Below are 27,200 nucleotides of genomic sequence, written 5' to 3'. Positions count from 1 at the left end.
TAAAATTATAAATAATTAATAATTATAATTATGGTATGTATTACGTGCACCAACTAATATATGATATATGTATAATATTTTTGGATTTTTTTTATTTATAAAAGGCCGTGCATTGAATGCCAAATGAAATATTATGATATTATAAATATATTACAATTTAATCACCTCTAACAAACATCCTACAATGTAGTATCAAAAACCTCAAAAAGGAACAATATAGTAAGAAATTGAGTGAAAATCGCCAAAACGGCCTACTCGGATAGAAAGTTAGAATCGCTAGTGACAGAACGACATCGTTTCAAATCACAGAAAGATACACGAGAACAAATACTGCTAACATTCTTTTCTTATATCACTTGATGAAGGATGGCAACAAATTGATAAACTCTGTGTTTGTCTATTGTTAATTGGCATTGGAAAAAAAATTATAATCACAGGCTATGTAAATGGATCCAATCTTTCCCAAAAGAATAAGGTAAAAGTGAGCTTACTTTGAGAAGCCAAGATTGGGAAGAATTAAGACATTCGAGTCACTTATTCAAACTTCTACTCCACTAATCAGATTGCTGGTACATGTCGAACCCTCTCTCTTTCTCCCTCGGCTTTTTGGGCAAAAATACGTCTTTCCGCAGCCAAGCTCTGTCAAATTACAAAACAGATGGATGACGTCTTTGTTGATGGTAGCACTTTCATTTGCTACGCTTCTTGGCTTCGCTATAGAGGACAACACCAAGGACGGTAAGGGAGTATCCAAGCATCCCCGTTATAGAGACGGGATTCTTGAAGATCAATATCGAGACTACCACTGCTACTGCCCCTTTTGCATTTCCAAGCACCTGATATCCACCATGCAAACAACTAGTCAGTTTTAATTGGAGGATCCGCAAACAATTATTTCACATAGCCATGGCAAAATAAGATCATGATACTCCCAACGAAAGATAATTTGGATCCTTTTTAGCTATCCATATTGCCACGATCAGAAAATCAATAGCTTCCCAAAACAAAATCAAGTACGAGCAAACCTATGATAGTAGTATATGAAATGGAAGAGATATTTAGCAAGACTATCCACAAGATGGAACAATATGAGGACTAGGAGCTGTTGATACTTATAGTTACGAGTTTGGAGATGAAAAAAATCTCTATTCCACACACACTTCATATTACCTATACATCCAATCTCACCACTCGACTTCTACACAAAACGATTTTAAGTAAATGTCTTAGAAAACTTGAGGGGAAAATAAAAGCTCTGTCCTTTATTAAAACCACTGAATTAGCCTCCACAGGTCAGTATACATATATCTTAATTGTGAAGAAAATTAAGAATGAAACACAATTGGAACCAGAAAAATGCATTCCCAACACCAGTGTCAAAAGTTTAAAACTTTTATCAAACATAATATCAGTAGACCAGGAATTTTTTTTCCGATTGAACGCACTTATTTATCAACCAAATGATGTACAGATAGGGAAAGATACAATCTCCACTTCCACATTTTCTGCCCTTTTAGATATGAAAAACAAAAGAAAGAAGTTTGCTAATTTCCACCAAAAGTTAAAATTAACAAGAATAGACAACAAGAATGCTATGCCATAGAAATAGATCAGTGAAGAGTTAGACCATGGAAGAGAAAGCAAAAAATACCTGAAGAGTTAGAGCACTGGTGTGTTTTGTGACCAGAAAGTTGGTCAAATTTACAAAATATGCCAGTGCAGAGTTGAACAACAGCAACCAAATAATTTTGATATCTTCTCTAGCTAATGCTAATGTAATACCAACGACATTCTCCTCCATAAAAAGTGTAGCAGGAAGTAGTAACACAACAGCTATAGGAGCCATGTACAGCAGCAGGTTCATGGAATTCAATTTTTCCCTTCAATGAAAAAATAAATTTTTCATTCACAATCCACATAAATGACACATATCTCTTCCATATCATTAGAGAAAATGACAGGAAAACACAAGGAAGCTTACCCTTCAGAAGAAAGCAAAATTCCCTGAACCACTGATTTAAGTGCTCTTGCAGCTGTTGCTCCAATACACATGAGAAAACCGAACAAATGGAAACTCGGTTCACCCTAACAGAGAGAAGCCGAAGCAAAATCAGATAACACACAATTTACTAAGCAGAGCTGATTAATCTTACACAGAATAATAATTACATCCTTTGAAGTTAGAACTAACACGAGTTTTGACAATTCCCCATTGTTATTCCAATTGCATTTAAACCCCTTATTGACCCACAAACACATCTTCCATTATATGAAACTCACAATTCACGATCCAAAAATAGTGTCACTAATACAACTTCTTCAAGAGCAAGCCCTAAACCAAAGAAGTTATGCAATAAAAATGAGAAAACCGATCATACCCCACTGGCGATGATGACTCCGGTGACCACGGGAATCAAAGTCACGTAAGTCAACCACGCCTCTCTCTTGAAAGTCATCATGTAAGCGAAGACGGCGGTGAAGAAGGGCGTGGTGGCGCCGATAGCCTGGTTGAAGCTGACGGGCAAGTACTTGAGCGAAATGTTGCCGCTGACAACGGAGGTGCAGAAAATCAAGCTGAGAGCGGAGATCTTCATGAACTGAACCCTAGATCTTATGGTCTGCATCGGCACGATCTTCATCCACGCAATGGCGATGTAGCTGAGCAGTGCGCACGCCGTCATGTGGCACATGGTCAAGAAAATCGGGTACTTGAACCCGTAATTGCTCAACAGGTACTTGTTCAACAGCAAAACCCCAATGTTGGACGAGTACCACGACGTGACCAGCCCGATCGTGAAGAATCGGCCCGAGGATTTCATCGCGGACATCTTCTGATCGGATGGAAAAGATAATCAAATCAAATTGAAGTCTATAATTTAAGAATGGATTTGCAGGAGTGGGGTTTTGATTGGATCAATTAGGGTTGAAAAGGGGTTTGAATTTGATGGAGAGAGACGAAACGGTTGGATCCGAGCAGCATTAGCTGAATGCAGCGGGATCTAAATTAACAGAAAACTCATGAAAAAGATCAGAATTTGAGATTATGGTGGAGAATCAGACTGAGAGAGAGAGAGAGAGGTGGAAATGGAGATTTACAGTATGCAGAGAGTCAGTGAAGGAGCAGAAATTAGTCGTAATATATGAGGGAGAGAATGTGTGCGTGGGGGTTGCGGTGGGGGGTGGGGTGGGGGTGGGGTGATAGTGTAAGAGCTTTGCGGACTACCGACGAAGATTTGTTTGCAGAGAGAGAGAGAGACGCGGTGAGAGAATGTTGATCAACTAATTACTTGATTGAGGTAAAACGTAATTTTACTTACTAAAAGTAATAATTTGATTTTATAATTCCAAAAAATGAGCTTATTTAGTCTAGAGAAAATTAGTCCCTATTCGACTATTAGGAACAAAAGTGGTTTAAGATAGTTCCAATTGATTTTTTCAAATGTATATATTAGAAGAAAATTGACTTTTTTTTTGCTACAAAAAGTTAGGGCTAGGGTTGGCTTTAAATAAATGCAATTAATAATTGTGAAAAGTGAAATTCCTAAACATCTATTCATTGTCATATTTGGAAATTTATGGAGTATAATTTACTTAATTTCTTAAAAATATATTTTCAATTCCAGCAATTTATAGATACTAAGATGAGATTGCTATTAATTACTTCTACTCTCTTCTATTCATAGTATAAGGTTTTTTAGATTTTTACACATATATTGATAAATAAAAAAATCATACTCAAATTAATTTTAATTAATGATAATATATTTTTTATAAAACACTCGTCGTTGTTGGAAAAGCATAAAAAAGAGGGACATAACAAATGAGGAGAACTAATGAGAGCAATTTTAGTATTAAATAACAAAACGTTAAAATATAAATAATTGAAAATAAAAAAATGTTTATATTATAAATAGAAGGGAATATTGATGATATAAGTATTTATTATTTGATTCAAACAATACGATAACAAATGTAACTAATTTAACGTAGATACTCATTATTTGCTTTACGCAATCCGATAACAGATGTAACTAGTTTAACTAGTGCAAGTGTGCAACATTTTAAAATTGGAAATCGGATTAAGATGCCAAAGATCTTGTTTAACGTATTTGGAGAGAAATGTAGAGATGTAGTACATACATGCATGTGTGTATGAAAAGTAAAGTGGTGTGGTTTGATACTTTGACTTCTTAATGCGATTAATAGTTTATTACAGCTACTTATTTTGTTGATTTAATTACAAAAAGTAAATGTGGATTAAATACACGGTAGAAAGTAAAGTTACCAACTTTCATTAAATGTTATGTAAAAAATTGTCCACCTTCATAAAAATCAAGTGGAATTTACCTAGATTATTGGCAATCAACAAAACTACTTTTATATAATAAAATTCTCTAATATTCGTTTTTCTTCTACAATTTCTTGCATGTAATGGAAATAGTTGGTAAAGACTTGTAAGCTTAAGATGCTTTTGTATAATTTCACTAAAATTAAACATAAACCAATTTCATAGCTTTGAATGAACTGTTGTTAAATTCAACTTGCTGTGTTTTATAAATCATCACCCTCCTCGAACCTTGTCTAACCTGACACTCGCAATATATGGTTGCAACGAATTAATAAGCGATGATATTCTCTAACAATTTCTAGCCTCGGTGAATTATACTTAGTTTGAAAACAAAAAAAATAACTACTCAACCGAATAGTTAAGCAAAAACAAAACGATTATTCAGGAATTAATACATTAATATCATCTCATGTAGGGAAAAAATAATTTTTTTTTATTTTTTAATTTTTAAATGAGGGAAGAGACGAATTATTTAGCTACCTATTACAGTTGGAAATTCATCACACATATAAAATTAAAAGAAATTAAAACTAGGACTAAAAACTTGAAAAATACAACAAGTGTTTATTGTTGAAGAAAATAAATATGATTTTCAATAATCATCTACTTACTTCTACCTTGGGTTATATAGAGGTTGAAAACCTCTATCTTTGCCTGAATTGTTGGCCTCAATTAATTACATTTGTGACTAGCTAATCTTTGATTGTGAGAGCTGGTCCATTATCATAAGGTGACAACAGACCTTTGGTTAAGTTTCATGTGAAGTCGATCCATTGCTCCATTATCTTCCACTGATGATAAGGTTTAGTTTCGCTTTGTGATTGTTTTTCCTACTCTTGTTGGTTTTTTTATTCAGTGAGAATATTCCTGTAGTTATATGCTCACTATTATTGCTTTCTTTTTAGTGGGCATCTTCTTGTATTTTTACCTACCCATATCGTTTTCTTTTGAGGTATGTCTCTTCCTTATTAGAGTTACATGACTCTCTTTTCTTGGTTGGACATATTGCTTTTTTTGTGACCAAGGTGTTTTTTCATGAGGAATCATATGTTCCTCATATTCATCGGATCATAACTTTTTTTTATTTTCTTTACGTAAGAAGTCCTTTCCGAATTCAAATTCTCTTTTGGTTCAAACAATTAGCACAAATCTTGTCCGCCCAATGACCAAAGTAATTATGTAGAATTTACGATTAGTTTCTTTACTCTTCACCAGGTTGTTTTCCAATGACATGGCTTTCTTTGCTTCGAACAAGATCTTTGCATATCTTTTTGTTAATCATATTATGGTATTTAACAAGAATGATCCTAGATTCACATTCTGTAAGAATTTAAATTTAGATTTAACTTTGTTCATCTTTGTTAGATTAGACCCATAATCCTCATGCTCGTCTAGTGAAGATTTGATCCTTCGTGACTGTGGCAACAATTGAGGACTGGTTGTTAAGTACCTTGATTTGATTCAAGGTATTTGTATTTGGCCTCCAAAGCTTTATAAAAGAGAAAGCTTCGTGAATTCCCTTCCATGTTGGTTCAGGAGCTACAATAAAGAAGTTCAACTTAAGAACATCTCCCCTCTTAAGGGATTCATTGTTCACCCAAGCATCACAGACTTCTTTTTGATCCATTTGTGTAGACTTTTGATTTCGTTAAATGTTAGGGTTGTTGTATAAACTAAGGCCAAATCCTCAAATTCATACCACTCTTGCAGATTTTGCGGATTAGCACCTATCATCATCCTGCACTGCCACAATTCGAAATGCCTACAAAATTAGGCACATTTTGACTTATTATGAGCGGATGTCTGGTCAGCAATGTAGTCAGGAGAAGTCGAACCTTTTCTTTGGGAAAGAGGTTCTAATTGCTAGAAAAAGGGGCATCCAGCGTGCTCTTGGGTTTTTGATTGGCAGCCTCCCTATGACGTACTTAGGGGTTCCCATTTTTGTTGGCAATCCGCGTGCTCGTCATCTCATGCTGATTTACGACCGGATTGTTCAAAAGTTCGCCAGATGGAAAGGTTTAAAGCTTTCGATTGCTGGGAGATTATGTTTGGTTCAATTGGTGATTCAGAGCTCTATCGTGCATTCTATGATGGTTTATAAGTGGCCTGAAATGCTGCTGCATTCTCTAAACCGAAAATGCCGTAATTTTGTCTGGACAGGGAACATTGATCAACGTCCCAATTGCTCTGTCAGTTGGGAAGGTGTTTGCTCTCCTTAAGAGGAATGAGGACTGGGAATTCGCTCTTTTACTTTGATGAATCAATCTTACTTGATGAAGTTGTCATGGAAAATGATTAAAGGTGAGGATTGGGCGCACCAGATTATCCGTTCTAGTACCTCACGAGTTTAAACTATGCCAAGCCGAACATTGCCAGCTCGACGGTTTTGATCGGGATGAAGCAGGAAATTAATTCTTTAGTGGCCGACTCTTTTTCTTGTATTGATAATGGAGCAAGTACGTTTTTTTGGAAGGATGATTGGCTTGGGTACAAGTTGGTAGATAGGCTCAAAATTCCACACTTTATGTATGATTATCTTAATTTTTCTGTGAAAGATTATTTCTTTGATGGTGTGTGGCACTTCTCTACTGCGTTTGTGAACAAGTTCCCTGATATTGTTGCGGATATTTTATTGGTGTCTATGGGCGAGGATAAAGATTCTAGATTTTGGAAGCATTCCGTTAAGGGTGATGTTTCGGCTGCTCTGGCTTTTTCTAATAAATGTCATTGCTTTCCTATGGTTAAATGGGGCAAGTGGATTTGGGAGTCTTATAACTCTGTTCGCCGATCTATCTTATGTTGGAGGGTGCTGCATGGTAGATTGTCGATGCTTGATGTCCTTATTAGGCAAGGCATGATCGTGCCGAATGGTTGTCCTTTTTGTTTAGCGGGAGCGGAATCCATTGATCATATTATGTGGAGATGTCTGAAAATTAGCCACATCTGGAGTACGATGCTGGACTGGTTCGGCAAGACTGAGCTGCTTAGATATTAATACTTTTCTGGTGCTTGCTTGGAATACTTGCTTCAGCCCTCAAATTCTCTCTTTTTGGAATGCGGGTATTATTACTACCATTTGGAAAATTTGGACGTCCGCAATTCGATTGTGTTTGATGATGCTAGCTTCGATGCTAGAGCTGTTCTTGCCATTGTCAAAGCTTTTTTCAAAGAGCTGGACACTAGTTTCTTGAGACTGGGAACTATCAGGAATACTTGGGGTGATTATGCGATTGTTAGAAGTATCGGGGTCAGCAGTCGTATGAGTCCACCTCCTCGCATGTTGGATGTTCATTGGTGGCCTCCGGTCGCTCATTGGATCAAAGTTAATACGAATAGTTCCGCCAAAGGAGCTCCCGGGATCATCGCGGGTGGTGGTGTGTTTCGTGATAAGTGGGCTGTTGTTCGTGGTTGTTTTCACATAAAGGGTGGAAGAGGTTTCGCTTTTGAGGCCAAACTTCTTGCAATCATCACGGCAATTAACATTGCTCATGAGCAGGGTTGGCTTCATCTATGGGTGGAATCTGATTCTACGTATGTGGTGAGATTATTGGAGATGAGATCCACCGATGTCCCTTGGAAGTTTTTAGCGGCTTGGAAACAAGTTCTTAAGCGGCTTCGTGATTTTAACATTATGGTTACTCATATTTACCGTGAGGGCAATCAGCCGGCGGACATCATGGCTAACGGAGATAGGCAAGAAGGCTGGTGGCCTTTTGCGATCAATGAAATCAAGCAAGCGGTTATTCGGGATATGGCTACTCACAACTTTATTAGAATTGTTCATTAATGTGGCTCTTTGGTCGTGTTTGTGTGTTTGGTCGGGATGGGTGTTGGATGGAGAGTCAGCTGTTGCTGATCTGCTATTTTTCTGGGTGCTGGAGAGGGTTCGGTTTTGGAGGGTTGGCTGGCAGCAGCTGCTGCTGTTGTTGTTTTTGGCTGTGGGCTGAGGTGCGCGGCTGGAGAAGCTTTCTTCGGTCTTGGGGTGTGGTTGGTGTTCGAGTGGCTGGCAGGCAGCGATCGCTGCTGTTGCTGCTCTTTGGAGGCGGGCTGCAGCGTCGGTTTGTAGACGGGGCAACTTGGCCTTGGTTTTTGAGTTTGGTTTTTTGTTGTGCTTGTTTTTTGTTATCTTTTGTTTCCAGTTCAAAGCCGGGATTTCTTTAGGGCAATGGTTCGGCCGGAGTTCTAGAAGTTATCCCATTTCCGCTTTGTTCTTGGTTTTTGTTTTTTTTTGTTCCTTAGACGGGTACTCTTTTTCCTCTTATGTTTGAAGATGTTTTAATGAAGCCCGGCCTTTAGTCTGCTTTTTGTGCTTTCAGGGGTTCTTGGTTTGGTTTTTTCTTTTTTCTTTTCAATAAATCGTAATTTAATAATAAATAAATCATCCGCACTTGAGGATATTTCTCTAGACATCAATCCTACTGTAACTCGGCTTGACGCCATTTCCAATGTTGAGTTTCTCCCATCTAGTTTGATATGCCAGTCAAATTGAAAAAAAAAAAAATCAATAACATTAGTTCTCATTCATCCTAGTTTTTAGTATCCATATTTCTGTTTTTGGCAATCCCACATTTTGGTATCCATTACTATTTTTAGTAAAAGTAAGTGGGACCATTGCCCTCCTTTAATTATTTTAACACTCACATAAAAGGTGGGATCCTTATTCCACTCACAACACACTCAACCACTTAATTAAAACTCGTGTCACTCTCAAATGAATACTAAAAGCTATGGCATAAAGAGTATTTATCTTAGATTTGTCTTTCATTAGCCTAAGATTAATCCCTCCCTTTTTAACCACATAGGTGCTGGATTGAAATGATGGTTCATGATGTGACTCGTGAGCATCATCTTCTTCTCAAGCTTCTGGTTCGCAAACCATAGTCTCAGGATCCTGACTCGGGGTACCTGAATCCCCTACTACAAGTATACGTGTGCAACAATGCCTTATTTTATCAAGGGTGTCTTATTATCGGGGAATGAGCAGCTCATTTGTTGCATCATGAAGATTAGTAATCTCATGTCTTGTGATGATAGAGTCGATCTCAATTTGCTCCATCTCTTGTTAAGAAATCTGCAAGAACAATATATTTAGATTTTAAAAAAACAACGTCATATACTCCCACCGTCCCATAAGAAAATATCACATTTGTTATTTTCGTCATTCCCATAAGAAAGTATTACTTTCATTTTGCGATATGGCTTCACTTTCTCTTTTTAACTAGAACCACTAATTTCTACATAACCCCATAATCAATTCAACGACAACCACTCATTTTCACTCAACACATTATCTACCAACCTTTTCTTAAAACATGTATCATACTCTTATACAGGATGGAGGGAGTGCATAATATTGACATTTAGCTTGACATCTTAGTAATCTATCCCTTTCAGGCTTAGTTTTGGTCTTGTTTTCAAGAAAGTTTTAACAGTAGTTGACTCATCCAAAAACACCTAACGGATGGACTCGAATTTATACGAGGTCGTCCTAGGGTGGTAAGGTGACTCAAGTCGTCTCACAAGGAAGACTTAGCAGGGCTCTAACCGTATTGCTCACAAGAAACTTAAAAGAAATCTAAACACTCTAATCGGGTAATTGGGTCTGGCACTCTCTCCGATTAACTAGCGCGTAATTAAATAAGCTTGTAATTATCTAATGCAGAATCAACAGAAATCATATAAATCTATCTAGGCGGAATGAGAAAGAAGCAGATTAAGAACGCAGGAAACTAAGAAACCTAGGGTTTTAACTAGCAATCTAGAAAGCATTAGATAAATCAATCAATCAAAAACAACGATTATCTAGGCGAGATTAAAGAACAACGATTCATCAATTGAACATGGAACAACGATTATCTAAGCAATGCAATAACGAGAAAGCTTGTAAAGATTAACTAATCAAAATGAAAAACTTACAATCGATCCAATGAAATCAACGATCTAGCGGAATCCACAAGTATCTAGAATGTTTCTATCTATCTAAACTATGGGAAAAAGCATAAAATCGCAGGTGGAGGCTGCTGGAGTCGGAAGTGTGAAATAAAACCCTCAAAATCGGATTTTATAGCAATTTCCGTAACTGCCAGATCTGCACAGGGGCGGCGGCCGCCGTGAGACGGCGGCGCCGTGGACGGCGGCCGCCGTGGGACGGCGCCGCCGTGATGCCCCTTCGCGGTTTCTTCCAAAAAATGTACGGCCCGCGCCGTGGGGCCGCGGCCGGCGTCTGGACGGCGGCCGCCGTGAGACGGCGGCGCCGTGGACGGCGTCCGCCGTGACACGGCGGCGCCGTGGTCCGTCTTCGCAGATTGCTCCCAAGGTTGCACGGCCTGCGCCGTGGGGCCGCGGCCGCCGTCTCCACGGCGGCCGCCGCCTGGCGGCGGCGGCCGTGAGCCTGACTCCAAAACATGCTCGAAACAAAACCAAAACGCTCGGCAATTCGCGAATCCTGCACGCGACAATAGTACATCCAAAAAGATCATCAAGCACGTGAAATATAGAGCAAAAAGGTACGAAACGAGCTCGAATGCACAGCAGGAAAACTCATAAAATCATCACGAAATAGGGCTAAACAACCCCCCCACACTTAAATCCTTGCTTGTCCTCAAGCAACAATCACAACATTGACAGAAAATCCACAAGCGATTCTCCTCACCAAGCAAACACAAACCAATCCAAGTCCTTCAAGAAATCAATGTCCCCAATCAGATGTTCAAAGTTAAGGTTTAAAAATGCAACAACAAGGTGATACAACTCAATCCGATCAGACCCAATTCTCCGCTAGGGGTGAATTTCCTAATGCAATTTCCTTTACAATCATAACTCATTCCTTTTTCACATTCGTTCATTTTTCACATTTCACATTTCACTTCTCTTTTTTTTTTTTTTTTTGGGGTCAAGTTATTTTCGCTCTTAATAGATGGGCCATAATTCACGAGATTGAACTTTTGGAGGTGATCCAAAATATTCTCGTGTGGTTTCCCATGCTCATAATGAAGCCATTAGAGGAGCAGAGACCCAGATCTATCAAAAACTCAACAACCAACCAAACAATAAAACACAGAGAATGATATTAGGAATTTGCACTGAAAACACTCCCCCTAGCTTCTACCGGACAAATCACGTCAAAAGTTGCTCATCAGGGTGTTGCACCAAAACCTTAAACTAATTACACCATGTTGGGAACAAATCAATCATGACAAACAAGGACAACAAACAACACAAACACAATCCAGAATCGCCAATGAATCACTATCAACATGCGATGCACTTAAAAACAAGCAAGAAGACAAGATAAGGGGACCATTCGCCCCAACACAAGAAAGCCCAGGAATACAACAAGGAAACACCCACAGGATTTACAATACAAAAACCAACAAACACCCCCCCCCCACTTAAAATCTGGCACTGTCCTCAGTGCAAACAAAAAGAGAGGTGAAAGAGGAAACTTCCCTAAATACCGATCCAGTAGTGAGTCTGTAGTGTCCCACGATGTCTGCCTCTCTCTTATCCAAAGAACAAGCAGTCTCCAACGCAACAACCTGCACCAAACAGCAGAAGCAACAAAACACAACACAAACAAAACGAAAGAAAAACGAAACAAGAAAAAGCAAGAAAACATGGGTTGCCTCCCATGCAGCGCTAGTTTTTAAGTCGCCAGCCCGACTAAGAGAACCCCTTAACCAAAATCCGATTGAAGATCCAGCTGCCTTAGCGCCCTTGTAAACACATCTTCTTGAATTGCAGCTGCGGGTCCTCCAAATGAGTCCTCCATGCTCGTATCCTGGGATGGCCCTCTATCCACACATCCCACGAGATTGAATGACCCAACCTCATCAAGCTTCTCTTCTAGGAGCAAGGCACACAGAAAACCTTGCTCAATATCACCTTCCTCGTGCAGCTTATCCAGAGATTCCTGCTCAATGTCAGCTTCATCCTGCAAGGTAGCAAGGAATTCCTCCACAATCTCGTCCTCCTCCTGAAACTTATTAAGGAATTCCTGCACAATACAATCCTCATCCAAAGCATCAAATGTTTCAACATAAGAGCAGATTTGAATTAAGGAAGTGGGGGGTAGTAGGTTTTTTATCAAAAACTGAGAATGTTACCGCTTTACCTACCCCTACCATACTTACAGTTCCCGTACCCACATCGATGCGAGTATGGGTGGTAGCCATAAAGGGTCGGCCAAGTAGCACGAGATGCCCATTCTCGCTTCTAATCCCTTTTCCCACATCTAGGACGACAAAATCAGCCAAAACTCTAATTCCCCTCACAACAACCTCAACATCCTCAACCAGGCCCCGTGGGCTACTAATAGAGCCGTCAGCTAGCTCTATCTTCATATTCGTGCATTTCAGCCTTTTATTACCCAATTTCTCAAAAATATCAAACGGCATCAAATTGACTGCCGCGCCCAAATCAAGCATCCCAAACACCTTTTCAACCCCACCTAAGCTAATATCAAAAATAAAGCTACCTGGATCTCCTTGCTTGGGTGGTGGTTGGTCTCGTGCAACAGTGATGGGTGGCAATGGCTCACTGGGGCATTGGGTAGCCTTGATTGCCTGCACAGTTTTGCTTCTCCATCTCCCCATGGTTATTTGGGCCTTGTCCTTGACTACCTCAACGGCATGAGCTTGATGCGGCTGTTTGTCCTGGTTCGGGAACTTCCCGGTCGGCTGTTCTTGCTGCAGCTGATTCAGGGCTCCTGTTAGTTGCCCAACTGTAGTCTCGAGGCGCTTGATGGTAGCACTCTGAGACTCCATGTTCTGTTTGGTCATCTCCATGAAGGACTGCATGGTGTCCTCGAGAGACGGATTCTGCGATTGAGCTTGCTTCTGAAACTGTTGGGGGGCATTCTGGTATTGCTGCTGCTGCTGAAAATTCCCTTGTTGCATAGGGAACTGTTGATACTGCTGATACTGCGGGGGCTGCTGCTGCTGATAAGCTTGAGTGTAGTTCTGCTGCTGAGCTCTCCAACCCGAATTGGAGCTTTGTTGCCCTTGATTAAAGATAGGCCTCTGTTCAAATTGAGGCCTCACCGGATAGCTCTGAGCAGCATAGACCTCTGCTTCTCCTTCAGGTGTGAATCCCCCCATGCGATGGCACGCGTTGGTTCCATGACCAAAATCGCCACAAATTCCACATCCTTCTGCTGGTGGCGCGTGAACTGGTGGGGCTTCTGCCTGGTTCATCTTGAGGTGCTGAACTTGCCTCATCAATTCTGCTACTTGCTTCTGAAGCTCATTGTTGGGAGCAACTGCATTGGCTTCAACCCTCCTTCCTCTAGCTGATTTCTGTTGAGAACTCGCTGCAAGTGTGTTGAAAATCTCCTTGAGCTCATCAGCTGTCTTCCGGGCAATGTTGCCCCCTGCTGTACTGTCCACCATAAACTGTGCCGTCTGAATCAATCCGTCATAAAAGAACTGCATCAACATGACAGGTGATAACTGGTGCTGTGGGCACTGGCGGAGGAGCTCTTGGAATCTCTCCCAAGCCTCGTGGAGAGGCTCGTCAGCTCCTTGCATGAAGTTCATTATTTGGCTCCTAATCTCTTGAGTCTTGTGATTAGGGTAGTATTTGAGCATGAACTTCTCACACGCCTCTCCCCATGTAGTGATGGAGTTCGGCGGTAGGGACAGCAACCACGTTCTCGCCCGGTCTTTGAGTGCGTAGGGTAAGCACTTGAGTCTCAACTGATCCTCGGTGAGTTCCAGCAGTGGGAAGGTCTGCACTTGGGTGCAAAAATCACGGATGAACTGCAAGGCGTCCTCACTGGGCATCCCATAAAAGAGCGGCAACAGGTTTGAATCATTGGGCTTCAGATTATAATTCCGGACCGCCGTGGGAAGCACTATCGCAGAAGTGCTAGTGGTCCCAATAACTGGCCTGGAAAAATCTCCCATGTACTGGACATTCTGCTCCGCCATTGCTTCTTGGTCAGGATTAGGCCGAGCTTCTTCTTTTTCTTCTTCAGAATGCACTGAAGGCGTCTCCTCCACGGCTTCCAGGATGGAATCGGAAGCAATTCTCTCTTCACAGTTTTTCTCTTGAAACTGTGATTCCACAAAACTTCTCGAACTGGACTCGGACTCCTTCTCTAGGCTTGAAAGAACCTCCCGAGGTCGATGAATGTTGTCGTAGTAAGGTGCAAGCTTTCTCTTCAAGCTTCTACGTCCTTGCATACACAACACAAACAAACAAATCAAACGCACCGGAGGGAGAAAATAACCGAGTCAAAAGAAATAAACAAAAATAAACACGGAAAACAATGCAACACAATCAAATGCCTAAAGCCTTCCCCGGCAACGGCGCCAAAATTTGACTCATCCAAAAACACCTAACGGATGGACTCGAATTTATACGAGGTCGTCCTAGGGTGGTAAGGTGACTCAAGTCGTCTCACAAGGAAGACTTAGCAGGGCTCTAACCGTATTGCTCACAAGAAACTTAAAAGAAATCTAAACACTCTAATCGGGTAATTGGGTCTGGCACTCTCTCCGATTAACTAGCGCGTAATTAAATAAGCTTGTAATTATCTAATGCAGAATCAACAGAAATCATATAAATCTATCTAGGCGGAATGAGAAAGAAGCAGATTAAGAACGCAGGAAACTAAGAAACCTAGGGTTTTAACTAGCAATCTAGAAAGCATTAGATAAATCAATCAATCAAAAACAACGATTATCTAGGCGAGATTAAAGAACAACGATTCATCAATTGAACATGGAACAACGATTATCTAAGCAATGCAATAACGAGAAAGCTTGTAAAGATTAACTAATCAAAATGAAAAACTTACAATCGATCCAATGAAATCAACGATCTAGCGGAATCCACAAGTATCTAGAATGTTTCTATCTATCTAAACTATGGGAAAAAGCATAAAATCGCAGGTGGAGGCTGCTGGAGTCGGAAGTGTGAAATAAAACCCTCAAAATCGGATTTTATAGCAATTTCCGTAACTGCCAGATCTGCACAGGGGCGGCGGCCGCCGTGAGACGGCGGCGCCGTGGACGGCGGCCGCCGTGGGACGGCGCCGCCGTGATGCCCCTTCGCGGTTTCTTCCAAAAAATGTACGGCCCGCGCCGTGGGGCCGCGGCCGGCGTCTGGACGGCGGCCGCCGTGAGACGGCGGCGCCGTGGACGGCGTCCGCCGTGACACGGCGGCGCCGTGGTCCGTCTTCGCAGATTGCTCCCAAGGTTGCACGGCCTGCGCCGTGGGGCCGCGGCCGCCGTCTCCACGGCGGCCGCCGCCTGGCGGCGGCCGCCGTGAGCCTGACTCCAAAACATGCTCGAAACAAAACCAAAACGCTCGGCAATTCGCGAATCCTGCACGCGACAATAGTACATCCAAAAAGATCATCAAGCACGTGAAATATAGAGCAAAAAGGTACGAAACGAGCTCGAATGCACAGCAGGAAAACTCATAAAATCATCACGAAATAGGGCTAAACAGTAGTGTTATCAACTTTCAAAATATATTTCTTTGCAAGTAAGAATAAAGGCTATTCTTAAAGATCTTTTTAACTATATTTTTTTTGTGTATGTGCCAACGTACAGCTTGATCCTCAAAGAATAGCTCACTGTAATATCTACACCTCTATTCTTTATTTGGCGTAATCTTATTGAGCACCGCTGCCCAACAATGATCACTACCATTTGTACATAGGACAAAGTCATCATCGTTCAGAGATGGCCCTGACATTTAAGAATTAATAATTAATTAAAACCTAGATATTGTAAGCTCTCTCTCTCTCTCTCTATCTCTCTCCATTTATTTCACTTATGCTTTTATCCATTGTTGCTCTCTCTGGATCCCCCTTGTCGTTGTTGTAGCGATTTGCCTTCACCTTGTCCGACGAGGCACCGCACTGGTCATCTCGACGAGTAGACGACATCTTCATATTGTGAGAAAAGGTATTGATATGTAATTTTCATTTTATTTTTTCATTTCAATTGGAAATTGCTTGAATTTACATAGAAGTTTTGTAGTTTTCATTTGAAATTGCACCACATGCCATGTTAAATCTCATATCTCAAATGCGATCTTTCATGAATTTTAGTTGAAGATTGCAATTAATTTAAAATATGAGCAATATGAGATTAGTGATGATTGCTTAATTTGTTTGCAGCTATAGCTAGATTAAATGTATCGTTGAGGAGAAAGAGATATACAACAATGTGCTCATTAGGGTTGAGCATAATGTAGTTGGTTAATTAGTTTCGGATCATTTTCAAGCATCTAGAAAATCATGTCAGGCGAACTAGTTTAAGAGATATATATCAATATAACTTTTATGAGAGAAGAAAATACATGAACAAAGTTATTTATGCTAGTGATAGTGTATGCAAAAGTATTACTAGGATGAACAAGCAAACATTTGTTCGTTTATGCTCAAGACTTGAAGCCACTAGTATAGTATGCCATACCAAAAATATGTTGGTTGATGAACAAGTTGTTATAATTTGCATATTTTAGCTCATCGCCAAAAGCAAAGAACGATAGGAGTTAATTTTGAACATTCCGGGGAAACAATTTATAGAAATTTTAGACAAGTGATAAACTCTATAATTTCACTTCAAGGAGAGTTACTTAAAAAACATGAACTAATACTTGACGGTTGTACTGATGAGAGATGAAAATGATTTAAGGTATGCATTTTTATTTAATTTCCAAATTAATTTATATGTAAAATTAAAATCAATATACTCATTTTAATTTCCTAGTATGGGTGCATAAGAGCACTAGATGGTACCCATATCAAGGTTCGTGTTCCTAGAGAATGCAAACCTAGATATCGAACACGGAAAAATGAAATTGCTACCAATGTGTAGGAGTATGCTCCTCAGATATGCAGTTTATCTATGTTTTATCCAGATGGTAAGGATCAACAATTCATGCGAGAGTGTTAAGAGATGCAATCACTAGGAGAAATGGTTTGGTCGTTCCTCGTGGTAAGATTATGATCACACTTTAAAAAATATAGAAGGATTATGCAAAAAATAATCAAAACTAACACATGATTATATAATTGATAAGGTTTATATTATTTGGTGGATGCTGGATACACAAATGATGAAGGATTTTTTGCACAATTTTGAGGTCTAAGATACCATTTGAATGATTTGAGTGATAGACACCGACCTACAACTATCGAAGAATTCTTTAATAAGAGTCATTCTTCAGCTAGAAATGTGATAAAAAGAATGTTTGGCTTATTAAAGAACCATTGGGGTATCCTTAGAAGTCCTTCATTCTATCCAATAAAGATTTACAATAGGATCATCCTCACATGTTGTTTACTTCATAATTTTATAAAGAATTAAATTGGTGGCTATCAAATGGATGATTAAGATGGGGTCCTACTTGAAGGAGAAGACCATAACAAATATGATGATGGAGAATCCATTGCTTCAGTTGAACCCTCCTATGAATGGATGAATTTTAGAAAATTTCTTGTTGTTAACATGTTCAATACTTGGAGATGACAGAGAAATACTCCACCAGTCCACAAAGAGTGTGTGGTGAAGTGGAGGGCACATATTTTAATAAAATAGTTGAAAGATGTTATTTTAGTGTTGAAAGGTCCCACAAATGGATAGTATTGGGCGCACCAAATTTTAAAAGTAAAGAGTGGATATTTTATAAATATTGAGTGAGAATGAGGTTTAAAGTATAAAGGGGGTTTCTAAAAAAGAAAACCACACAATCATTGTGGACAGAAAAAGTAGTAGATAAAGTGAAGAGTTTTGAATTAGATAACTTTTAATATTTTATTATCTGTAGTTTCTTAATTATAATAGTTAAGGTTTGTAAACATTTTGATTCTTAAGTTGAGCACTCTGTCAACATTTTGATTTTGTACCTAACCGTATATCTTGTTTGTTATATGGTTATCTTAAAAAGAATAGATGTTCAAAGACAAGATGCAAGAGGTCCTGGTAGAAACAAATGAAAATAGAATCATTTTGAAGATTCTAAACTTGTTGAGGCTCTTCTTAATATGGTGAATATAAAACTGATAATGGATTCAAATCTGGCTATTTATCTTTCATTGAGGAAAAATTGCAAGTTTCTTTACCTAACTCGAGTTTGAAGGCCAAGCCTCATATTGAATCGAGAATCAAGACTAATAAGAAAGACTTCCACATTGTTTATGACATGGTGAATGGTAACAATACAAGTGGTTTCGGATACAATGTTGATAAGAAATGTGTTACTGTAAAAAATGATGTATGGGATACTTATCTCCAGGTTTAAAATTTGATTATGCTTGTTTTTCTCACTTCCTTCAATCTGTTACTACTTGTAATTATTAGAAAAGTATCGATGATATGTGAGGTAATAAGTTGACTTTCGAGTTTCTGAACTGTAATTGGGAATGTAGCTAGAAAAATAGTTGATAGAAATATGATAACTCATATGAATTATGGTATGCCCTAGTCAAGAGTACTCTATTGCAGCTTCAATTCCTAATGTGCGTACGAGTTGATATATTATGTAGCTATTATATTGCAAGGAACTTGATTGGTGAATATGAGCTACTTCCATAATATTTGAATATTAGAACATAAAAACTTTGTTCCAAATTATGTGTTACTTCCATAATATTGCAATGGCTTATAATCTGTTTTGCATATGTTGCCTACTTATGTATTGATTTGTTTATGCTTATCTTCTAGCTAGAGTCATCATTTTCAACTTGGAGGAATAAGATGTTCCCTTCTTACGATGATTTGGTCATTGTTTTTGAAAAAAATTGGGCAACAGAGAGTAATGCAGAAGATTCAACTGATATAAATATAATGAAAGAGATACAAAGAGAAAAGTACAACACCAATGAAGAGGATAATGTTGATATATGTGAAGATCCAGATATTTCTTTTTCATTTTCTTTTGTGCACTCTACAAGAAATGAAAGAACTAGCCATCAAAAGAAAAAGAGAAAAGTTGGTGAGTCGATGATAATTGACATAAAAGAAGCGGCTTTAGTTATTGCAAGTGAAATTGCCGAAGCTAGTCAACTTTTTAGTAAAGCAATTGGTGTTGATGCTTTAAGTTTCTAAAAAGAGAAAGAAGATAAATTCTGAGATAAAGAAGATCCCAAATCTCACTATTGGAGAAGCTATCAAAATAGTATGCCATATTACAAGTCATCCTAAGTTGAATGATGTATTTTTTAGCATGGAAGAAGAAAACAAAGAACAGTTGGTTAGAGCTATATTAAATGGTGAAGTTTGAGTAGTTTTTAACTCCATTCGTCCACGAAAGATCTTCCTAGGAGGAAGTAACACAGATTTTAAGAAAAATATTGTTGAATGTATTGAGAGTGGAGAAAAAATTGTTGACTGTATTGGGAATGGTGTAAAGATGTTTTAATTAGTATTGAGAGTGGTGAAAAAATTGTTGACTGTATTGGGAATGGTGTAAATGTGTTTTAATTAGTATTGAGAGTGGTGAAGTTCTTTTGTGAACGTCCCAAAAATAAAATGTAGGAAGTTCTTTCGTGGACGGAGGGAGTATATGTATTGTTGTCATCTTCTATAGTTGCTAGTTTGGAGATTAATTTACTTGTATGCTAAGATGATGGATATTATGATGGTTACATTTGAAAAGTTGTATTCTTGATTGATTTTGGTTATATTTGAAAAGTTGTATTTCTGATAAATTGATGCATTATTACTTCATGTTTCTGTATAGGTATTTTTTGTGCAAATATTGCTACTGATTCATTAAGTTTAACTATAGTTTGAAGAGATTTTTGCCTTTTTTGATAACAAATATGAAAAATGAATCCTTGCTTCATTGATCTACATAAGTATTTTTGTTCATCTATATTGGGTAGGAATGCTACTGAAAAATGAAAGTTCATCTACATTAATACGAGTTAATATATCAAACATGAGAGAAAGGGTCGGGAGAGGGAGAGAGTCGAAAATTTGTACAATTTGGTTGTCTCTACAAACATAACATGAGATAAAAATGAAAAAGATATGCAAAATAATACAAATTCGATATATTATGATGTAAAAGGTAATTTAGTAAAATAAAATAATTTCATTCAATTCCTAAACTTTATTTATAGTTACCAATCATATGAATAGAATCAAACAATGAAATTCCATTTCTTTTGTATTCCTTGTGTATGCCAAGCATAGAAATCACCATGGTTTGTCATGCATTTCCCCTCTTCATTCTATTTCTACCCTCATTTCATTTGTCTCTTATTCCATTTCATCATACCAATCATCTCCTATGTGTTAAAGATCCACCACCAACATTGCCATCCGCCTCATTCTCTCTTTCTCTTCTGTGCATTGAAGATCCATACCACCACTACGTGTGATATATGTGTATGGTTTCGTGCATCCCTTTTGTTGGGCTTATCTTTGTAAGGCTCGATCAGGAAATAAGGGCTTAAAAGCCATATAACTGATTTATGGTTCAAAACTATGAATTAATGTATATCTGTGAGTTGTCTCAAATGTTGTTACAAGTTAAAATAGAAGACCAGAGTTAAATTAACACCTAGACCAAGCTGTGGCGGAGATGAGTAGCCCTGATTATGTGGGATTTGGTATCCCCAATCTTATGAGATTCGATAGCCTTGTTTATGTAAGATTTAGATATTTGTTAAAGTTGGAGATTAGTTTAAGGATAAGATAAGCTTGAAGAGTCCTATTCCTATATATATATATATATATATATATATATAGAGGAGAGATCAAATGAAAACATTCATTTATGTGTTAACTAGGAACCAATCTGAGCCCTTCATTTTAAAAAATCTATGGAGAAGATTAATTGATAATAATTAATGTTTAAGACTTAATATCTAATTAAATGTTTTCTACGCATTTTTTGTGGGATCTTTCAAATCAATTAACCGTCCCTTATTTAGTGGGATCATTTTAGTTTTAATTGTGTAAAATTATTTTAATATTTATCTATTTCTCTCTCTCTCTCTATTTATTATTTTTATTTTCAAAATATCAGAGAGTTGTCGGTTTTATATTTTGGACGAGATTGAATTTTAATAAATTTGGTTAAAATGCTTTTTATGGTTAGTTAGGTGCTTATTTTAACATAATTAAGTGCTTATTTAAGTGTATTCTGATTGTGGTCAACTCTTGTAATTAATTCAAAAGGTTAATAATTAAAATCAACAGAAGACGAAAATATTTAGCACTTAATTTTGATGTACTTAGCAATTAAAATTAAGGTAAGCACTTATATTAATATACATATATATAGATGCTAGCAATAACTTAAAATATTTCGACAAATACTAACTTAAAAATTCATTACTAACTTTGTGGTGGGTCATCTCCATGTACCATGCTCATGTGTTTAATAAGATATCTCCTCTTTCCCTCAAAAAAAAAAAAAATTCATTACGTATAACAAATAAAATTATTTTGTTGATCTCACTAACTTAAAAATGTGATCTTAAAATTCACTACTTTAATTTTATCCAAATATTTACACATGCAATACTAACATTTTAATAAAGTCCCAAGTGCGTGAATATTGTAGACAGCAAATGGGGGTTGCCTTAGCATTATCATTATTATTTTCTCTATTTAATGAATTAAAAAAAAATCTGCTCATTCTTGAGAGATAGAGTGCAGAAATGCCTGCATAACCATAGAAGAACATATTTGATTTACATAAATAAGATATTATAAATTTACAAATGTTATTAATTAAAATCAAGATAATTAGAACTTATTTAGTATTGAATTGTGAGGAAATAAGCAATTAGAAATAAGGTAATTAGCAATAACCAAATGAATGTATTTGTATTTGGGAAGTATTTGTAACAGCAAATGAAATGCTTAATTATACTAAATCATGTTGAATTCGTATATATTGGAGGACATATGATTACAAAAGGATTTGTTTGTATTGAATATTAAATTATTTACGGATAGTATATAAAATCTCATGGCTAAATTTGGAAGATTTGATTTGCTAAAATCAAATCGTTATTATATAAAGATTACTTTTCCACCGATTTTTAGCAATTAAAAAATTAGAAAATCCATGACAATCACAATTTAATCTGCAGCGTCCAATTAATGAAGATCAATGATCTAAAATGGTTCCTAGTTAACACATAAGGGTTGGTTTCTATTATAACCCATCCCTATATATATATATATATATATATATATAGAGGCATACATTTATTGTAAATGACACGACCTACTTATGCAAAATATTTATAATATTCCAATGACTCGAGTTTCCTTCGTACCAGATTTCATTGTTGTTTATTTATATTACTTCTTCTATTTTCTCCGAATTTCTTATTGAGATTAAAGCCCGATCTTCTGCCTCTTATTAGGGTTAATGATTATTTTTAATATTTATTTTATTTTTTAATTAATAATTTATTATTAGGGTTAATTAACTCATGATTTAATTATAATTTTTAGTGATAATTAAAATCATATAATAATTTTTATTATAATAAATATTTATGAAATAATAGAATTTATAGTAAAATACGATATATAGAACATAAATATTGCGTACGAAAGAAATCATCCATGCATGTGTGTCCAACGATATTCGAACAACCGAAATAGAAGTAAATATTAATTGCTGTCGAATAGTTAATAAAGTAAATCTACACGCAGTCTTCTACCTAGGCCATTGAAGAAGTGAGGCGTTGAGCCTCAAAGCCATGTGGTGATGTGATCAGATAATTAATTATCTTTAAATTTCTAATTGTGATTAAATTACTAAAAGCAGTAATGGTACTTATCTCTTTTTAATTAAGATAGGCTGATTAATGTATTGTCTAGCCTTTATTGTTGCAACGTGAGATCCCGAACCTCAACTCAGTATATTTAATTTTTTTTTGACTTTGGGGGAGGCAGTATATTTAAATTTGATGTAATATATAGTTTACCCTTATTAAAATTTGAATAACTTGGCAGCGGGGGAAAAAAAAATGAGTTACGGGCATTAGTTATCTGAAATAAATACTAGCAATGTTCCTTCAAAAATATAAATAAATACTATCAAGGTCCTTATATATTTGCTCTTAAATTTATAGCCTCTGAAATCAAATTTGATGAATACATGAGGCACTCTTTTAGTCAAGGGCACAACGATATTTTATCCCATAGTTAATTATATATAAATAAAAAGAGTCAACTGCTTTATGTTAAATTGGCACTTGGCAGAGTGGCTTCTGAACTACTAAATTCAATATACTAGTATTTGCACCCCGTGCGATGCACGGGAAACGTTTTTATATTTTTATATTTATATACAATTGATACAAATTCAATTATCATATTTATAAATATAATAAAATTAATTTTAACTAAATATATTTGAGCTTAATATTAAAAAAATAACAAAATAAAGAATACTTCACAATAATAAAAATTGATATGACGAAAAAGCAAAAAAAATATTTAAAACGAAAATAAAATTTTTGGAAAAATAAATTTATTCAAAAAAAGATGAGAGATGAGAGAGAATTTTTTTAATTCTAATCTTTCAATAAATATATCTTTTACATTTTAAATCGGATAATTACATAAAATATATCAAATTAAATCTCTTATCGTGATCTTTAATTTGATATACATATTAAATATTTTATAATTAGTTTAATTGACAACAAAAAATAATTTTTGTTAACTATATTATTTTAATCGAAGTAGTCTATAATAACAATATTATCAACTCAATGAGTATAATATTAAATTTAATAAGTACTGTAAAATAATAATTACATTATAATGAAAAAAAATAGAATTACGACAACCGTAACTCAATTTAAGATTTTTTTATGTACAAATCAATTGTTGCATATTACAATAGTCAATAAATTTTGCATGTAACTAAAACTAAAATAGTTATTATATCATATAATTATTTCAGTTTTATATTAAAATTTAACATGTAGTGAAAAATTTGAAAAATTAAAACTAAATAAATGTAAACCATATTTAAAGTTTCATTTTTAATCTATATAAATATCAGATATGTCTATATAAATAAATATATTATTCGTACATAAACATTACCACATTAAATAAATTTAAATCATATAAGAAATTCTATTGTTAGATATATGACTTTTTTTATATTAAATGACGATTTTATATAAAAAAAGAAAAGAAAAAACTAAAAAAACCCTTGAAAGCACAGAAGGAGCAGACTAAGGGCCGAGCCTCATATAAACCTTTTCACTGAAAACCCAGTGGGAAATACCGTGAAAAGGAAAAAGAGTACTCGTCTAAACACAAGACGAAAGTAGGGAAGAGCGGAAGGAGATACAACTCCGAGATTCAGAATATCAACGAAAAAAACAACTGAAACCCCTAAAGAAAACGTCCCCGAGAAACAGAGACAAAAACCAACGGAATCCGACCAGTAGCGTCCCCGAGCCGAGCGCACCCAAACCCGGAAGGACTCTACCGACACTCCATCCCTCACCAAACCAGGGCAGCACAAGCTCAACTCCATCCACCGCTTCAAAACCCACGCCTCCATCAGCGCAAGAACCAACTGAGCGTCAAGAGCACCCATCTTAATCCAAACGCTTGCCAATTGTTCGAAGAAAAACCCAAACCAAGATCTCCCCAAACACACGTCAACAAAACCAAGAAAAAACCGAACCAAACAACCACCCATCAGCCCCAACTACCGTTTCTGACGCAGATGGCTATGCGAAGCCATGTCAAGGCGAACCGCAGCCCTAATCTCCTCAATCTCGTGCGGCCACCACCCTTCCGTACGTTGTTGGTTAGCCATTAAATCTGCCGCCTTGTTTCCTTCTCTAAAGATGTGAGTAACCTGCAGCGAGAAAGCATCTAACATCTTTAAAATCCTATTCCACGCCGCCTTAAAACGCCAAGGCACATTCAAAGAACGAGAATTAAGAATGGATATGACGTAGTTGGAATCGGCTTCAATCCAAAGCTTGTGCCAACCACGATTGTGAGCAATTTGAATCGCCGAGATAACAGCCAGTAGTTCCGCTTCAAAGGCAAAACCCGAGCCACCTTTGAAGTGAAAACAACCACGCACCACATTCCAGTTATCTCTAAACACCCCACCTGCAGCAATAGTGCCCGGAGCTCCCAGCGCCGAGCCATCAGTATTCACTTTGATCCACGGCGCCACCGGTGGCCACCAATGCACCTCCACAAACTCCGGAGGAGGAGCACTCCTTGTAGTAACACCCACTGCCCTGAGAATCAGATAATCCGACCAAGAATTCCACATGTAGCCTAATTTAGCAAAGTTATCATCCATCTCTTTGAAAGCAACTTTCACAGTGTGGATGACACGGCTTGCTTCGAACTTTTGATTATCAAAGATACAATTGTTTCTCTGCATCCAGATGGCCCAGATGACCGTGATGATACCCGCTTTCCAGAAATTACCGGTGAGGGGACTAAGTTTATACTGCCAAGCTGCCACCAAAAAACTATGAATATCATTCTCTTGCAACCCTTGCGTGAAATTAAACCACCCAAGAAACGTAGCCCAAATATTCTTCACACGCTCACAATTCCAGAAAAGGTGATCCTGAGACTCACTTTCTTTTAAGCAAATCAAACAGACGTTAGGCGTGATCATACCGTAGCGGATAAGGCGATCATAAGTCGGCATTCTATTGTGAAGAAGACGCCAACAGATCAAAGAACGTCGAATTGGAATAAAAGATTCCCAAAGCCAAGAACCCCAAGATACCTTCGGAAAATGATGACAATGATTGTTGAAGGCCAGCGCAGTAGTGACATTCCCGTGTAACGAGGGTTTCCAGAAACGCACATCTCCCTCAGTACCAAGAGGAGTGAGTAAAATATCACACACTAACTCAGGAAAAGCATTAACAAAGGCTTGCGTGAAATGACAGACCCCATCGTAGAAATAATCAGCCACCGATTGAGAAAGAAACGGAAGCATGAAATGCGGGATTCCGCATTTATTCATAAGATTATACCCAAGCCAGTCGTCATACCAGAACGAAGTAGAAGCTCCGTCACCAATATACGAGTACGAATCCGCAACCAAACCATCAATTTCCTCACGTAAGCTCATCCAGATAGAAGAAGCAGCCACCAGAGATTTACTACGCCCAAAGCGATCGAGATATCTATCTCTAATCAAATCATATCCGAACTCACGCCCACCAACCACCTTCCACGCCATTTTCATGAGATAGCTCTTATTCATGAACTCGAACGACCTTACCCCGAGACCGCCCTCCTCCTTAATCGAGCAGACCCTCTTCCAACTCACAGAACAAGATGGCGTCTGCTTGATGTTGCCAGTCCAAAGGAAATTACGGCAGCACGCATCGAGCTCCTTAATAAGAGCAATCGGCCATCTATAAACCATCATGGAGTGTGTTAGGGAGCTTTGGATAACCGACCTGATCAGGCAAATCCTCCCAGCCATCGACAAATGTAATCCCTTCCATCTCGTGAATTTGTTGATCACACGATCATGAATCGGTCGAAGATAGGAGGCATGCACACGACCCTTAAAGATAGGAACCCCAAGGTAAGTAATCGGAAAGTTGCCCTGAGAAAATCTCAAGATGCTCCGTATAGCCCTGCAGGTCTGAGAAGGAACTTTGCTAGTAAAAAAAAATTGCGACTTATCCGGGCTCACAATTTGATCAGAAATTTGACCATAATATTCCATAATTTTCTGAATGGTATGAGCGTTCGTGACCGTGGCGTGACAGAAAACCAGAATATCATCCGCATATAAAAGATGAGTGGGAAAATTAATTCCCTATCTCATTTGCATCGGGGTAAGGGTGCCCGCGCTAACACAATTTGCAAAGAGCCTACCAAGAACATCC

At 37.5% G+C, this 27,200-nt stretch overlaps 1 protein-coding gene across 1 annotated transcript; it reads right to left on the bottom strand.

Moving 5' to 3' along the window:
- Positions 1–227: 227 nt before the first annotated feature.
- Positions 228–3,267, bottom strand: LOC131019992 (probable sugar phosphate/phosphate translocator At3g11320). The gene is made up of 4 exons (XM_057948627.1): positions 2,379–3,267; positions 1,982–2,085; positions 1,652–1,880; positions 228–836 (listed from the first exon to the last, which is right to left on the bottom strand). Exons 1-4 carry the CDS (start codon positions 2,826–2,828, stop codon positions 690–692), a joined length of 930 nt encoding a protein of 309 aa, XP_057804610.1. The 5' UTR covers positions 2,829–3,267; the 3' UTR covers positions 228–689.
- Between the last annotated feature and the right edge of the window lie 23,933 nt (positions 3,268–27,200).

Source organism: Salvia miltiorrhiza, chromosome 4 (genome assembly GCF_028751815.1).
Source record: "Salvia miltiorrhiza cultivar Shanhuang (shh) chromosome 4, IMPLAD_Smil_shh, whole genome shotgun sequence".
Taxonomy (NCBI): domain Eukaryota; kingdom Viridiplantae; phylum Streptophyta; class Magnoliopsida; order Lamiales; family Lamiaceae; genus Salvia; species Salvia miltiorrhiza.
Note: the sequence above shows the minus strand (reverse complement) of the source record. Positions and strands in the feature narration are given on the sequence as shown.